Below are 17,013 nucleotides of genomic sequence, written 5' to 3' on the forward strand. Positions count from 1 at the left end.
ACATTTTTAAATGTATAAGATATGAATAGGATTCCAAAGAAAACTAATTTTATCAACATGGTTATTATATTTCTATTCAATTATGTTGCTATATTGTTAAAATACTTTTTAAGAAGCTGATAGAAAGTTTCAGCAGCAAGTTGAAGGGAAAGACACCATAGACCTTGGTTAAGAAGCAAGACTGATGACTGCATCTTCTTGAACGCCACTTTCATGAATAAAAACCATATATATTTCTTTAACAAAATAAAATAAAATACTTTTTAAAAATCTAAGTTTTACATATTTCAGGTTAAGAATCCCTGGGCTAGGGTAGCTAGATGGCTCAGTGAATAGAGAGCCAGGCCTAGAGATGGGAAATCCTGGGTCCAAATCTGGCCTCAAAGATTTCCTAGCTGTGTGACCCTGGGCAAATCATTTAAACCAATTACCTAGCTCTTATCACTCTTCTGCTTTGGAACCTAAGCTAGAAGATAAGGGTTTAAAAAAAGAGAGAGAAAGACCCCAGGAGAATAGTATCAGATATGAAGAATGCTCCTTACCAGATGTTCCCCATATCTCAGAATTCCTCCATCACACCCCAGAGTAGTCATTCCAAAGACTCCTTAATCTTCCATCCCTGGATTAACAATTTCAGATACCCCATAAAGTCTGCCTCATTCCCACTTTCTCCACTCGCTGAGTCTGAAAGGGGCTTGGGACCTCTCATCAGAGGCCAAGATCTTTCTCTAGCTTCCCTCTTCCTGTCTTTGCCCCCAGTTTCTGGTCATAGCCATGTCCTTTGGCCAGGAGCTCCCCTAATCTGGGACAACATCTTTGTTGGATAATATGGAGAGGACTAATAGACATGATGAGTTGGAGAGGTATCCCGGTGTCTGTGAGGGCAGGGGGTAAATAGAGAGAGAGGGGGGAGATCCTTCAGGTTTTGAGGTTCCTTGAGAGTGAAGACTGTGAATTTAGGAGTGCTGACTGTAAGCTGGTGTCCTTAGATCTATTTCATCTGGGTGACGAGGACTCAAAAGCAGTTTGAGTGGCTGGCAGACATCATCCGGGAGGTGGAGGAGAATGACCGGCAGGATCTGGTGTCTGTGCACATCTACATCACTCAGCTGGCTGAGAAGTTTGATCTCAGGACCACTATGTTGGTAAGAACTGGCTGGGAGCAGGGAGAGAAGGTCGTATCTGATTGGCCATGACCTGCTCACTTGCCTGCTTCCATTCATTTCCCCTCTCCCACCTGGTAATCTACCTATTGGCCTCTACTCTATCCCTGGCCCCATTTTTACAGGTAGCTTGAGGCCTAGAGTCAGAAAGACTTGATTTCAAATCTGGTCTCAGACACTTATGAGCCATGTGACCCCAGGCAAATCACTTAACCTTTGTTTGCCTCAGTTTGTTCAACTATAAAATGGGGATAATAATAGCACCTACCTCCCAGAGTTGTTGAGAGGATCACCTGGCATGTAATAGACACTAAATAAATCCTTCCTTCTTCCTTCCTTCCTTTCCCTTCCTTTCCCTTCCTTCCTTCCTTCCTTCCTTCCATCCTTTCTTCCTTCCTTCCTTCCTTCCTTCCTTCCTTCCTTCCTTCCTTCCTTCCTTCCTTCTCTTAGTATATCTGTGAGCGACATTTCCAGAAGGTGCTGAACCGGAGCCTCTTCACTGGCCTGCGCTCCATCACCCACTTTGGTCGCCCACCCTTTGGCCCCTTCTTCAGCTCTCTGCAGGAGGTCCATCCACAGGCAAGTACCCAAACCCTTAACCTCCTCCCATAGCCCCTTCAGAGTCCTGGACTAAGTTCCCTGGACTTCTCTGACAGATAGAATCAATTGCCACTAAGGTCCTGGAGTCCAGGAGGTGGGGAAGAAAATGGAGAGCTTTAGATACCAACCACCTTGGGAGATGGAGTAGAAGGCCATGAGGCTGCTTTGCCCAAGAGGAAGATGCCCTGCAGGGAGTGTAGTAGATAAGGATGAGACCTGTGATTTCCTTGGTGTTGGGGAACTCCCATGTGAGGAAATCCCTGCTACCAGAGCAGGTTAGTACCTTTTCAGCAACTTTTAATTTTTCAGTTGCCCAGGGCAGTGGTGTCAGACTCAACCAGAAATGAGCCTCTAATCTGTACATATGGATCCCTACAGCCACATGTTGGCTTTGTTTTAAAATGTAATATTACCTTTGTTTTAGCGTTTTATTTTGTTAAATATTTCCCAGTTACATTTTAATCAAATTCAGGATACACTTGGAAAGTATCCAAGAGTCACCTTTCAATGACTTGCTCAAGCTCCTGCAGCCAATATGTGTCCTAGGCAGGACCTGAACTCAGTTTTCCTGGCTCTGAGGCCAGCTCTCTACCCTCTTCAGCAAGCTGCCTTTCATAGCATAATGGTGCAGAGTATGTGGGATTTAGTCAAGAAGATCTTGGTTCAAGGGACCACGGGGAAGTCATTTTAATTTTCTAGGCCTTCTTCCTCCTCCTCTTGCAAAAAGGTGTTAATAACATTTGAGTTACCTGGCAGCTAGATGGCTGAGTGGAGAGAGAGCTAGGTCTGGAGTCAGGAAAACCTGAATTCAAATCTGGCCTCAGGTACTGCCTAGCTGTATGACCCTGGACAAGTCACTTAACCCCTATTGCGTAGCCCTTTCTTTTCTTCTCTCTTGGAACTGATACTAAGTATTATTCTAAGACAGAAAGGGTTTTAAAATAATTTGAAATAATACCTCTCCTGAAAGAGCCAACATGCTACTAGAGGAAGGGGACAACATGTACACAAATATGAATCAGATACAAAAGAAATACAAAGTAATTAGGGAACAGTACTAATAGGAGAATCAGAAAAGGCTTCCTGTAGGAGGCAATACCTGTGCTAAGCCTTAAAAGAAGTCAGGGATGCTGAGGAAGTACATTCCAGGCATGGGGGCCAGCCTATTGCAAATGAATGGAGGAAGATGGAATATTATGTATGAAGATCAGCAAACAGACTAGCTCTTTTCATTTATGACTTTGAATTCCCAGTGCCTGAGTGCTTAATCAAGACTTGCTAAATTAAATTAATTTTTAATGGGATTCTAAAAGCCCTTGGATTCTAACCCCAGCACTGTCCCTCCGTGACTACACCTGGTTATTTATTCCCCCTTGATGCCTTCTGGGGGCCTCTCTCAGACTCTTCTCCACCTTGGCACCGATTCCCCCATTCCAGACTTGGTTCCCGACTCCTTCCCCCTTTGCTGCTCAGGCTGTGCCAGGCCAGAACCGTAACCTTTCCCTTTGGCCTTTCCCTTTCCTCTACTCAGGTTCGGAAAATTGGGGTATTCAGCTGTGGTCCCCCTGGCATGACCAAAAATGTAGAGAAGGCCTGTCAGCTCATCAACCGGCAGGACGGGACTCACTTCTCCCATCATTACGAGAATTTCTGAGGCTGGATAGAGGGCCTCTCACTGCCTACCTCTGCTAAGCTGGAGCTCAGACAACTGTTCCTTCTTCTGCCCAGCCTAAGCACCTCTTTTGCCCACTGAAGTCTCTCAAGTGATTTTGGTCACATGTGAGAACCCAGGCTATGCCCAGGCCCACTGACCTGGCACCATGATTGATATGGGGTGAATAACACATGAACATCAGGGGCTGTGGTGGAGGGAAACTATTACTTTTGGGGGAAAGAGGGGAGAGAGAAAAAAGCCATCCTTTCCTTTGTAAGCTGTTTCTGTGCTATTCCCTGTCATTGGGAGTGGGAGCATTCCTAGGGTACAGATGCTGGCATCTTTTGAGGTCCCCACACTCCACATAAGCAATAAAACACATGTGAGGAGCTTCACAAACCTTAAAATGCTATTGAGAGGCTAGATATTAGCCCCCTCTGACACTGCTATGGGGCCAATGTGACTGAGGAACAATGGATGACATGGGAAAGGGGGCAAGAGTGGGACCATCTAACCTTTTACCTCTCCTTGGATTTGCACACTCTCCCTTCTGACCCCACTTAGCCTTCCCTCAGGATCCTAATCCAAGTTTTTAAATAGCCCATTTTATTCTCCTAGAACTTGACCTGGGGCTTCCTGTTCTCTTCCTTTCATTGAGGTTGCCCGTCTCCCTGTTTCAGTTGGAATATTCTCATTCCATTCATTTAGTGTTGTATGCAAATAAATAATTTTTCCTGCCCTTCTTATTTCTGGGGTTTCTTAATTCTGCCCTCTTGCCAGTAGAACCCAAGAACACTGATTCTGCCAATGCTTGCAATAGGGCCCTCCAAAGCTGGGCAGGGCTGATATCTTAGCCAGGCTGTGCCCAGGGAGCCTGGGGCCCAACACTAATCCTAGTCTGTCATGATTCCCACCAGGGAGGGAGCTAAGGAAAAGAATACAGGTTTTCCCATGAGGAAGTTTCTTATCCAGTCCCCCAAACCTCTATCAGATAAAAAGTGAAATGATCTCAAATCCATTAAAAATTAAGGTTTCAGGGCAGCTAGGTGGTACAATGGATAGAGCATCAGGCCTGGAGTCAGGAGGACGTGGGTTCAAATTCGGTCTCAGACCCTTTCTAGCTGTGTGACTCCCGGCAAGTCATTTGAACTGATTGCCTAACCCTTGCCGTTCTTCTTAGAATTCATACTAAGGCAGAAGGTAAGAAAAAAAAATTTAAACCCTTATGTTCAAACTTAGAATCAATACTGTGTATTGGCTCCAAGGCAGAACAATGGGCTAGGCAATGGGGGTTAAGTGACTTGCCCAGGGTCACTTAGCTAGGAAGTATCTGTGGCCAAATTTGAACCTAGGACCTTCCTCTCAATCCACTGAGCCACCCAGCTGCCCCTGAAGGTAAGAATTTTAAAATAAAAAGTTATGGTCTCCTTAGGTGAGAGAAGATGCAAATGTATATTGGGTTGAGGGTAAGAGGGGTAGACATATAATGAAAAGACTTTAATCTATGGTCAACAAACCTGGGTTTGTGTCCTGGTTCTGTCAATTACTTTGTTGCCTCAAGCAGCCCTTTTAACCTCTCAGCCAGTTTTATTCTTCTGTGAAATGGGTATAATACTTGCAGCACCCCTACAAGGTTACTGTGAGGAAAATGCTTTGTAAACCTCTAAATGCTATAAACATAGCAAAAGTAGTCCCAGGAAGGAGGTAATTATGAAGTAGTGCTTGAGACCAAACCTACAATAAAGACATTCTTTGATATCCTGGCCCACTTCCTATTCCTTTAAGGGCCCTCATCTTTCTCAAGTCCCATCAGTGCCGAGGATTCCAATGGACTCTGCCCTTCTGAGCCAATGGAGAACATAGCCCTAAGGAAAGTGAGGTTCCATAGATATTTCCCTACAACAGATCAATCTCATGCTTACAGAGTCCAGAGACACGGAGAGCATTTATTCAAGTTCTTTGGGGCCTTGGGAGAGAGACCTACATGGGACAGACAGTAAAAGAAAAGTTTGGGCTTTGTCTCGACACAAGAACCTCCATGCACCACAAAGCTGCTCTGATTAGGAAGAACAAACAGCAGGTTGGTTCATGATGCAGTGGGTCTGATAGCCTAGATCAGGATGTCATGGAGAATTTCCCAGGGTTTCTGTGGGCTTTTCAGGATCGGATGAGTCTGGTGTAGAGCACCCCCAGCTGCTGTAAGATCCACCAGGGAACTTCTGCTGTTACTTAGCCAGTGGTTGTTGGAGTGATCAATACTTTCCTGGTTGGGGTGGGGGTGGGGAGTGTGTTATAATGGGCTAGGGCAGACCGGATGGTAGGTATCCATGACAAAGTCAGCCAACTCTATAGCTGCTGCCAGTTATGTGTCACTTCCTTCTTCAGAGCCTATACTGTAAGATCTGGTCTGGCTAATATCCTAGGAGCTAACTAGGACACAGAGCATGTCCACCTCTCCCTCTGGGCTTCCTTTCATCTCTAAAATTAGAGAGTCGGACTAGATCAGGGGTCCTTCACCTTTTTGTGTCCCGAACCTCAGAGTAAACCTTAAGGACTCCTTGGAATATTTTTAATAATTTAAAGAAATGCTAAATTTCAGTTAGTGGTTATGAAAATAAGGATGTGATTCTTTCCCCCCTGAAATTTATTCACCAACCCCAAGAACCCGCGGAGTTGGTAATCTTTAAAGCCTCTCTTAGCTCTTAAAGTCCTCTCGAGTCGAAGAAAAGAGACTGAACCCATTTCCAACCGGGGCCCAAAGACCTCAGCGGCCAGGCCCCTTAGTCCCCCAAACTCTCGTACTCGCAGTTACAGGCGGCCTCCAGCAGGGGGCAGGGAGGGCGCGCTGGCTCTGCGCTCGAGGATGCGGCCGTTGGCAAGGGGGAAGAGCTCCAGCCCTGGCTTTGCTCGCCGACTCGGCGGCTTCTACCCCCAACTCCGTCTTCCCTGCGACTGCACGGGGATATGGTTGGTCCTCATGAAGCAGCCAGGACAGAAATACGAAAGGGAAGGAAACCAGGCTTCCCAACCGCCCACTGGAAAGCAAAGGAGACCAACCTCCCCGTCCTGTCCCGGCAGCCTCCACCCCGACTCCCCAGCCCGGGACCGGATTTCCCCCTCCCCCTGGTGCTCAGCTTTTCGCGTGTCAAGGTCTCCTTCCTTTCCCCTCCCGTGTGCCCACCCTTCCACTCTCCCTCCCTCTCCAGAGCTGCGTGTCTGTCTCCGGCTCTTTGTCTCTCTCCCCAGCTCCCCCTCCTCCTTAACAAATGATTCCTGACAGGAAATTGAACGCGCTCCTAGGGGAGTCTTGCTCTTACGCGCTGCGTTGGGAGGCGCAGGCAGCGGGGGAAGGCAGGGAAGGAGGGGGGGGAAGAAGCGGGAGAGCGCGTGGCGCCGCTACCGCTGCCAGACGCCTCCTGGACCCCAGTGCAGTGCTGGGTGGGGGCTGAGAGAGGGTAATGTTTTGACATCTAGTCAAAGAAAAAGAACTTGATGCTTCGGAAAGTGCTTTTCACCGCCGTTCAGTGACTGCTATGAAACTGATTTATCAACAGAATCTGTTCGAGCTTCGCTGCTTGCAGATCCCCTCCCACCCCCAGCACCGCGTCTCTTCTCCCCGAGTCGTCTTTCTGGGAAGTAGGGGGGCAGACAATTGGGGGAGGGGACCAGTTATTGATACTGGCACCTCGGACAACTGGCAGAACTGGCTCCCTCGGTTCCCTCAAATTCTCCCCATCTCCTCGATTCGGAAGGCCTAGCATCACCAGACCCCAACTCCCTCCTTTTAGCTTCCCTCTTTCCCTCCCGACAAGGAACTTTCTTAAGACTGAGGATGGTGATGAATGTTGAGAGGAGGTTGAGTTGAAGCCGAAGGAGATGGCCACTTATTGGTCTGGAAACCTGCCCCAGACCCACCCTCTAAAGGATTCCAAATGCCAGGGCTGAGGATTCAGGCCCTCCTTGCCATTCAGGTTCCAGTCTTGAAAGTCGTGGAGTCGTTCATCCTGGACCTCCTGAAGCCTTAGGCGAGTGCCACAGAGGGCTTCACCACCTCTCAGGTCAAAACTATCCCAGCACCAGGAGGTAGAAAGGCTTCTAGCTCCAGAAGACCTTAGAAAGGGAATGATGCCCCATCCCCAAATACTCATTGTCCCATGGAATTTACTCTTCTCTCAGGGACATCTCCCCTACCCACAAAACCCTTGACTTTCCCTTTTAGAATAAATTAAAGAAGCTTTCCTCTCAGCCTCTGGGGGAAAATGGAATGGGAGGGGACCAGGGAGAAGAGAGGAGCCCTTAGGGGCCACATAGGTTCTGGCTGATACTTCTCTCCTTGGAAGAAGCCAAGAAGTTCAACAGCTGGTTGAAGGGGGTAGCCAGAGGGACTGGAAGTGATCCTAGGTGGGGGCTACTTTTCAGCCCTGGGAAAGTGATGGCTGCTGATCCTCCATCCTTACAGAGTCCGGATGGCTACAGGGTAGAGCAGAGACATGTGCTCAGCCCCCTTGATGGGCAGCTTCCGGCTGGCGTAATGGTGAACGATCTCTGGGACGCTGCTGAAGGGTGGGCTGTTCTGGCCCAGCACGTACTTGTGCTCCTTGGTCCGAGAAAGTTTCATGTGCATGAAGCCCTGGCTGCTCCTGGGAAAAGGGGAGGAGAGCTCGGTAAACTCCAGTGTGGCTGGCCTGCCCTGTAGCTAACAGAGGAAGCTGCTAGTCCTCATTTACCCTGTCTCAGGGGACAGGGAGGAAGGGGACAATGTGGAGAAGGGAAAGAGGGGAGAGACTTTTGGTCATGGGGTGAGTTGCTGTATACATAGGTGGTGAAGAAAGATGGGGAGGAGGCATGAATGGGAAGAAGTTCTGGCTGGGAGCACTATTTGAAGTGTGTGGTGGACAGCAGGGTATGAAGGTGGGTGTAGGCTGACTGTCCAGACCTATGCTTACAACAGGAGAAAAAAAAAAGCACATGGTCTATGGCTGGGAGTGGAGGTGGGTGGGGAGAACGCTTAAACTGCTCATTTGTGTCTCTTAGGAGCTGGCACCCTCTTTTGGGCTGCAATCAGATGAGACAGCTAAACCCTAATATCTAGGAGGAAGTCAGAAATAGCTAGGTCTCCCTGAAAAGCCTGAGCTTGGGGGAGTTGCTGCATTGCACCCTCCCCCTCCTTTCCCTAGCTTCATAGTACTCCCAACTATTCCTCTCCCTACCACCTAGTATGCTAACCCTCCCTCCTCCACAGCTGCTCAGGCCTGTCAAAGTCCTCAGATAGCTCCTCCCCTCACCCTCCCACTCTGGCCAAGCAGGGCAGAGAACCTCCCCTGAGCCTCTGGTCATCCCCCCCTTTTCCCTCCCCCCATCAGTCTGGAATGATGTCATCTCTTCTCAAGGCTGCAGCGACGTCTTCCTCCATAGAAGACATACTCCATTGCTGCCCTAGAATCCTGGCTCCAGTCTAGCAAACAGGCAGAGAGAATCCATGGTGCCCGGTCCCTAATCTAATGTAGGTCTGGACAACCTGAGCACTCCTGACCCAAATGACCTGAAATGGGAAGTGGAGTCCAGGCCTGGGCGGAGCAAAGATGCTAAAGCCCAAGACCCAGACTGGAGTTTGTTTTCAATTCCCACTTGAACTTGGCCTGCCCTAGTGTTGGACACCAAGTCTAAAACCCAATGGCAAGGTGCAAAACAGCCTTATTTCAGGTGCTATATAATTGGGGGGAATTAGAGGGGGAGGGGAAAAGATATAACTCATTCTGCCCATTTCCATGAATCTAACACTAGACCCTCCTGGGTAGGTTTAGTGGATTTAGAGATTAGAAATGGGAAAAAGTAACTCAATCCACCCCCCAACTCCCCACAGCAGTTCTGCTCCTTCAAATTCTTCGGGTTTCCTATTCCTTCAAGCCCCATGGGTGCAAGGGTCTATTAAGAGTGCCTCGATTCTAATCATGCTTCCTCACCCCCTCCTTGGCCTGTCCATCCCCTCTATGCAAAGCTCAGAGTATGAAGTGGCTTTTCTTTAGGCCCCAACTAAGAACTTCTTTGGGGAGAGAGGGAAAGAGACTAGGTAAAAGGGAAAGAGAGTAAGATGGAGGGGAAAAAACAAATTCCCTGCAAGCTTTGGTGAGCAGCTCACCCCTCTCCCCAATCCCATTTCTTTCACTGTAGCCTGAAGCTTTTGCCAGCAGCAAGGTAAGGTCTGTCTCTGCTGCCCTATGAGCCTTCTCATAGGAGGTGGTGATCATCCATCTGCCCCTTTGAAGAACATAATGACTGGACCCAGGCACCAAAGGAAATAAGGAATTAGGAAAAAGGCTGGTGAGAGGGTAGAAGGATGAGGTATATGAAAGACTGGAAGAGAGAAAGAACTAAAACACTCTCCTCTGTCCCAAGGTCCAAATACTGTGACCTATAGGCAGTAGCCTTACAAGGCAGAATCACCCCTTTCCCAGAGCCTGGATTAATTCCCGAGTTGCCCCTGATCTGAGCTTCCCTCAACATCTGGACTGACCAGAGAGCACAGTCTAGTGGCTGGTGCACTGGGCAATCTAGGCTCACCTACTGATGTAGTGAATGACCCAGGACTTCTCTTGGGTCTCAGTTTCTCCCCTCTCTAGAGTATGACTTCTTCTCAGAAGCTAAAAGCAAATAAAAGGGAAAGTAGACAGAGCCCCAGGGAGAAAACCTCAAGGGATTATTACTATATAAATGCCTAGTCCAACCCAATCTACTTTCTCCTTAGGGAACCAGGCCAAGGGCGCCTCTAGGCCCCCGGGCAGGAGCTGGGGATGGCTCTGGACTGAAGCTGTTTAATTACCAGCAAAGGCCCTTCCATTATGGAGAGAAGGGAAACCATAATTATATTTGAGAGAGGCCCATTTATATGCAAATGAGGCTTTGTTGGACAGATGCTCTAAGGGTCAGATCAGCAGCCCCACTACTACCAACAGCAGGTAACCTCCAGCCAGCCCCCTCATCCCTCCCAGAAGTGCCCTCTCACCACCCCTCCCCCTCCCAGTACCAACAGAGCAGCACTGAAAGAACAAACAATTCCCTCCCCTTCCCTGGGCAGCCATATCTGCCAGAGTTCAACATCTCACTTTATGGAACAGGATCTACAAACCAAACTCTGCTAGCAGCTGAATTGGCACTGGATTGGGAGGCCAGCCCCAACCTGCCAGGGCCTTGGTAAGGAAGTGGCAGTGTTCAGACCCGAACCCATACTTCTGGGTCAGTTTCCTCTGGTATCTTACCTAGAAGACCTTCCCTTCCAATGCTCAATCTATGATCCAGTGATGATCCTTCCCAGCTCAAGCTTCAGTGATTCTACCAGTGTGATCTTAGGCTGAACACTCGTAAAGGAATGATCACATATTTTTGTAGATAGTTTTCCTGTCTTATATTTACTGATAGTCGGGACTGGGGGAGATATGTCTACTGGAGGTGTCAGCATTGGGGAGCAGGTGGAAGTGATCCATCCTGGGCAGCTTTTCCTAGATGTGATGTTTGCATAATGGTGTTATGGGGGAGTGCCATCTTCCTTTCTGACAGTTTGGCAAGCTCTCCTGGAGCATAGGTTCTTCTGGGCTATTGGAAGCCCTGCTCTTCCTCAGCCCTAGATGCCTCCCTTCAGTGACTAGATCAGAGCTTAAGGTCTTTTCTCTCTTCATGATGACAAGAGGACCCCAAAAGGAGGGTTGCTCATCTTGGGCCTCTTCTAGGTTTTATCTTCTAGTTCTTAAGTGACACTCAACTGTATTCCTTTTTCCTGACTGAATATGGGTCCCTTCTTTAGCCCCAGGAACATTGCCTTGTGCTTCATCTACACCCCAAACCTGGCCTGGATATGGAGTTAGAAATTTAGAGACCTTTCCTGCCCTCAATGTGTCAGAGCTGCTCTTTCCTTGAACCTGCTGGGCTCCCCTTCTATCACCCTACCAATCAGCTCAGCCAGCCCTCCCACCCACCTTTACTCACTTGAGGGAGAGGGAGAAGTCATTCTTGCTGGTCTCACTGTTTCGCACCAAATAGCTGGCTTCCTTGCATAGCCTCAGCAGGTTCTCGGCATCCGTTCGGCTGATGGCCCCATGGTACCAACTGAGGGGGAGAAGGAGGGAGGGCATCTCTGCTTGTCTCCTTCTGGCTGTAGCGATCTGGGGGAAGCACCCACTCAGGATGCCCCCTCCCAGGCCATGCCCTGCAGGTGTAGGCCTGTTCTCAGGGACCAGGGGAGGCTTCCCATTGCAGGGGATAGGAAGAGGGATAAGTACTGAAGTCCAAGAGGCTCTGGCCCCAGCAGGAGGGTGAGGGTGATGGTGGGAGGGAGCCCCAATGGGACACAGACACTCACACCTGGTTTTCCAGAGGCAGGGCTGGGTCTGTCCATTCCCCCAGGGGGCTGCTGGGCTCAATGCTCAGGGGCTTCACTGTCTTGGAGTTCACTCCAGGAAGCCGAGGAAGGGGCCGACCCTTCTCTTCCCTGCTGGGTGACAAGCAGTTCTCGGACCCTTCAAACTGGGCTGTGGAGAAGACACAAAGCCTATTACAGGAGCTGGCTATACCCAGGTCTGAATGGATACGGGCAGGATCTCCTATCCTTTAGCCCTCCCACAGGCAGTAAAGGGGCACCAAAGGACGTGCAAGGAACCTCATGCAAGCCAGGGGGCCCCTCTCTCTAGCAGTTCACTGAAAACCCCTGAGAAAACTGCTTCCCTGCTTGCCTCAGTTTCTATAGCTGTGACATGGATAAAGTAGCTTAATCCCCCTTCCAGAATTTGATGGTATTTTTCCATGCAGGGTCCCCAATGACAATGTCAGGTAGAGGAAGCCGTGGGAGAAGGGGGAAGGGAAGATTGGAAAGGAGAGAAGAACACAAGAAACCACTTAAGCTTTTCCCTCTAGGGTGTCCAGGCAGCCTTCTCTATTCCATCCCCCTAAGGGTGACTTCAGTGCTGATAATATTGTTTCTCTCCCCTTCTCAGAGTTCATTACCGTTCCCCACATCACCCTGCCAAGCCACTCTCCAGAAATGACTTATCGATCTTAGAACAATTACTAGATTCCCTTCAGTGCCATCCTGACAGGCTAATCCTGCCCAGAGCCTCTGTTTGCCTGCCTGCCCTCCCTCCTTTCCCCTAAAGGACCGAAATCACTTTCTTCACTGTCTTGGGGAGGGGGGGGCCTCCTTCCTGCCTCCCCCCTATGTGGCTCCAGCTGCCTCTGCTGTTTCTGTTCTCTCTTGTCCTAGATCAGGGCAAGCCTGACTGCTGATGTTATCCAGTGTACACATACGTATGTATGCTGTGTAGCCGGAGCCATCAGCACTCAGAAATACATGCAGGTATTCTCACAAGACAGGGTCCTGTTCACACAGTGGACATTTCAGTGACTATGTAGATATAGGCAAATACTGGGAAGGAGTTCACCTCAAGCCTTGGGTATTTCCCATTTTCCCTTGTGCCTTTTTTAGCCTCCTTTCAGCAAATGCTGCCAAAGCCACAGCCCTCAGTTCAGAGAAAGGGGTCATAACATTTTCTGTATCAGGGTCCCCTTTGACAGACAAGGGAAACTTAAAGAGTCCTTTGCAGAATAACTAGTTTTGGTTTTTTTTTTTAACCCTTACCTTCCGTCTTGGAGTCAATACTGTGTATTGGCTCCAAGGCAGAAGAGTGGTAAGGGCTAGGCAATGGGGGTCAAGTGACTTGCCCAGGGTCACACAGCTAGGATGTATCTGAGGCCAGATTTGAACCTAGGACCTCCCATCTCTAGGCCTGACTTTCAATCCACTGAGCTACCCAGCTGCCCCCAGAATAACAGTTTTAAAGGCATAAAAGCCATAGGATTGCCAAGGAAACCAATTATATTTATAATATAGTTATCAGAATATTTAAAAGGCAAGTTCATAAGACCCAGATTAAGAATTCCTGCAATGGGTTGCTCCAATCACTATAGGGAAGGTTTGGATAGATTCTTTCCTGATCATTTAACTGGATAAATTCATTCACAAATTGTTAGGGACTCCATGTATTATTAGCCCCTCCTATTTCCCAGAAGAAGCATATGGATTTTAAAGGAAGATATAAGTAGAGGGCAATCAGTAACCCAAACAAATGAGTTGGGTGGGGAAAAGGAGTTCAATATATTGGGAAGGAATGAGGGCATGTGCCTTGGGCTCCCTACAGAGCCCTGCAGGCTGACCCTGGGCCATAATAGAGAGACCTGCCTGTCCACCCAAGAGGGAAGAATGTAGGATCTTTCCTCTGAACCAAAACATTTCTAACTATGTAGAAGGGGATTCCCTCTTTACCCTCTATACCTCTTTTCAACACATGGTTCCACTCTGTTCTATACTTCCCTCCTCCCTTCCCCCATTCCATATGCTGTTCTGAAGGAAGGAGTCTCAGAGCCCGGGGAAAAGAGAGGATACCATCACCCTGTGACCGAGCCTATGGAAGGCCCACCCTTCCCAGTATTCCCCCAGTCTCACAACCCACCACTGCTGTCTTCCAGGCTGGGTTCAGGGAGGAGGGGTGAGACCAGAGCAGAGATGTCCCCATCCCCATCAGGGAGGGAAGGGCTGCTGTCCAGCTGTCCCACAGGCGGTGGCCAAGGTAGGTCTTTGATGACCTTAATATCAACTGGAGCAGAGGCAGAAGTAGGAAGACAGAAGCAGACAGAGAGACAGAAATAGAGGTTGAGACATGGAAACCCAGAGTACAGGAGAGCCTGATGAAAAGAATGCACAGAGAGGGCTGAGTGGGAAAGAACCAGAAGACGTGGGCACAGAGACAGGGGGGTCCTCAGAATGGCCTCATTGACAGAAAGGGAGGCCAGCTGACTGAGAAGCAACACTGGTAAAAGCCTCTGGGAAGGACTTCAGTGGTTGACCTGGTCAGTTCAGCTGGAGGGGTCAGGGAAGAGGCAAGATGGGGGTCTTTTTTGCCTGCCTATATTTCCCTCTCTTTTCCCTCCCCTACTGCTTGGGGCTGTGAAGGGACCGGCATCAGGAGAGGGTAGAGAAAGTCAGGTCTGGAGGAAGAGCTATCTATTCTGATAGGTGTTTAGAAAGAAAAAAAATGATCCATGGACAAGGGAGCGGAATAAGGAGAGGAAGTAGTCCCCCTGCCCTCTCAAAGGAGGCTTTTATAATCCCTCTTCCTCTCTTTGCAATCCCTGTTCTCCCTCCCCACCACACAACTCCAGAGAGTGGGGTTGGGTATATCCTAGTTTTCAGCCTGTCAATAGCAGCTAGACGTGGGGAGAGATACATTATTAAAATTTAACTTTCCCCTAGATCCAGAGCATCGCCAATTAGAGGAGTGATGCCACTGGCGGCCACGGGATTGCTAACGAGGTTTCCTAATGACGAGCATAGATTTTCCCATTAAGCAATACAAACAGTATTGATTCTCCAAGGAGACTTCAGGAGATAAACAGGCCCATCCTCAGTTGCACATACACTGGGGCTCCTAGGAAGCAAATGAGAAACCTGTGGTTTCTCAGTCTAGCCAAGGGCTCATCCCTGGGAAGGAGAGAGGAGAAAGAAGGGGGCTGGACCCACTCCCCTTGGGCCTGGGGAGGGGCAGAGTGGGCGGCTGCCGGCTAACAGAATTTAAAAGCTTTGCATTTAGTTTCTAAGTTCAAGAGTTAGAGTGTGTCCCCTACTCTTTCCTTCCCTCCCCGTTTCCCCCTTTCTAAGACAGACTCCAGGGTCGCTTAGAAGGGAGAGCACCTTTGGGACGCAAACACCTTCAACTTAGTACTCTGGGTCATCATAACTGCCATCTTTCTCCTTAACGATCTTCCTCATACCAGATGGACAAGCAAGGGGCTCTGCAGAAAAACTTTAGAATAAATTCCACCACATGTCTCCTAATAACCTGCTTCTGTCCTCCCCACCCCACACCCACTCAACCCTTTCCAACATTACTCCACACACTCTGGCTCAACAAATATACTGTTTGCCTTCCCTGTTACCCACTCGGGAGCCCAGCGCCTTTGGCCTCCTGACTCCCTCCATTCCCATACTGCTCAGTCTACAACTGACGTGCATAAGGGACTGAGCAGCGCTTCTCGTATAACAATTGAAGAAAAGTCCAGAGGCTAAAACAAAGTGGTATGAGAGGACCCCCCATGCCCAGCGTCCCAGGGTCCTGGAAGATGGCTCTGCCTCCCCTATATGGTGGCATCCTACTCTCCGCACCTCCACCCTTGAGGGAGGTAGTAACCGAGGCTCCAGAGGTCAGCTTTCTAGCAGGGCACCCACGAGGCTTCCCTCCCAGGCTCAGAGACTCACCAGCAAAGGCCTTGGAGATCCTCTCCTTCTTCCACTCCCAGGGCTGGTCATACTCCTCAGGGGGTCTCTCATCATCCTCAGGTAGACGGGACTCCCGGGGCCGACCAGTCCCCTCCCCCTCCGGGCTGAGCCCTTCCTCCGCTGGTTCATAGGGTGTATCATACAGGGGCAGGGGCTTGGCAGCTGCTTCCTTGGAGCCTCGGATCTCTGCCAGGGTGAGGCAGTAAGAGGAAAAGAAAGGAACTTCAAGCCCTAACCAGCTCAGAGCCTCTCCTCTGGCAATTAATCTAAGCAATAATAACAACAACAATAATGGCTAACACTTATATAGCACTTACTATGCGCTAAGTAAGCACTGTGCAATTATCTCATTTAATCTTTACAACCTTGGGAGACAGAGTGCTACGATTATGACCATTTTATAGATGAGGAAACAGAGGCAGATGTCAAGTTACTTGCCCAGGGTCACATTGCTAGTAAGTGTCTAAATGTGAATTTGAACTATCTATCCTGATTCCAGACTCTATCCACCTTGATTTGGGAAAGGGGACGTGTGTGTGTGTGTGTGTGTGTGTGTGTGTGTGTGTGTGTGTGTGTGTGTGTGTAAATGGGAGCCTAATGGCACCCTACCCATCATTTAATTTAGGTACAGAGACTATCTGTACTTCTGAGCACAAGGTAGGACCTGGAGCAGCTTCTGGGGCTTAAGGGACCAGCCGCTACGCCAAAGGAGCCAACAGAGCCTTCCTGGGCATGGAAGCTGGTTAGGGTTGGGATAGAAGCCCACAGCTACGTATTTCCCCCACATGGACAGCAGGAGATACAAAGAAGGGGAAGCCCAGAGAAGAAAGGGTTGGCTAGTTAGGTAGGACCCGGGATCATCCAGCATGAGGACCTGCGTGAGAGTTCCACCTCCATCTCCATCCCTATTGTCCTGGGGTGTAAGGTAGGACTGGTGTCACTCACAAGCAGAGAATGCCGTTTTTGTTGCATTTAGCATTGCTGCTCACCCCCTCTTCAGGAAGATTTGTCTTTACAATGATGGGAGACCTGTGATTTCACTGACAGAGGGAACGTCCAGGTGAGGAAAAGCTCTCTCCTTGTGCAGGTTGGCTGGCACCTTCTAGGGACAGCTAGGTAGAGCAGTGAATAGTGTCAGGCCTGGAGTCAGGAAGACTCATCTTCCCGAGTTCAAATCTACTTTCAGACACTGACTAGCTCTGTGACCTTTGGCAAGTCCTTTACCTGTTTCATCTCAATTTCCTCATCTGTAAAAATGAGCTGGCGAAGGAAATGGC

General features: G+C 49.1%; 2 protein-coding genes across 4 annotated transcripts in view; one reads left to right on the forward strand and one right to left on the reverse strand.

The window, feature by feature from the left end:
- Positions 1-4,881, forward strand: part of LOC100012836 (dual oxidase 1) — a 69,758-nt gene extending 64,877 nt beyond the window's left edge. Inside the window, exons 32-34 of the mRNA XM_007472477.3 lie at positions 990-1,145; positions 1,614-1,742; positions 3,295-4,881. Coding sequence (XP_007472539.2) covers positions 990-1,145; positions 1,614-1,742; positions 3,295-3,417 — 408 coding nt within the window. The 3' untranslated portion in view covers positions 3,418-4,881. The remainder of the gene's footprint in view (positions 1-989; positions 1,146-1,613; positions 1,743-3,294) is intronic.
- Positions 4,882-5,343: 462 nt separating this feature from the next.
- The window catches only part of SHF (Src homology 2 domain containing F), a 36,024-nt gene continuing 24,354 nt past the window's right edge, over positions 5,344-17,013 (reverse strand). Inside the window, exons 3-7 of one of the 3 annotated variants that reach the window (XM_056810385.1) lie at positions 15,716-15,922; positions 13,914-14,057; positions 11,771-11,939; positions 11,398-11,517; positions 5,344-8,057 (exon numbers count right to left, since the gene is read on the reverse strand). In XM_056810385.1, coding sequence (XP_056666363.1) covers positions 7,871-8,057; positions 11,398-11,517; positions 11,771-11,939; positions 13,914-14,057; positions 15,716-15,922 — 827 coding nt within the window. In that variant the 3' untranslated portion in view covers positions 5,344-7,870. Of the gene's footprint in view, positions 8,058-11,397; positions 11,518-11,770; positions 11,940-13,913; positions 14,058-15,715; positions 15,923-17,013 lie in introns of those variants that run through there. The other 2 variants (XM_056810386.1, XM_056810387.1) reach the window with 2 other exon arrangements.

This window comes from Monodelphis domestica, chromosome 1 (assembly GCF_027887165.1).
Source record: "Monodelphis domestica isolate mMonDom1 chromosome 1, mMonDom1.pri, whole genome shotgun sequence".
Classification (NCBI taxonomy): Eukaryota; Metazoa; Chordata; class Mammalia; order Didelphimorphia; family Didelphidae; genus Monodelphis; species Monodelphis domestica.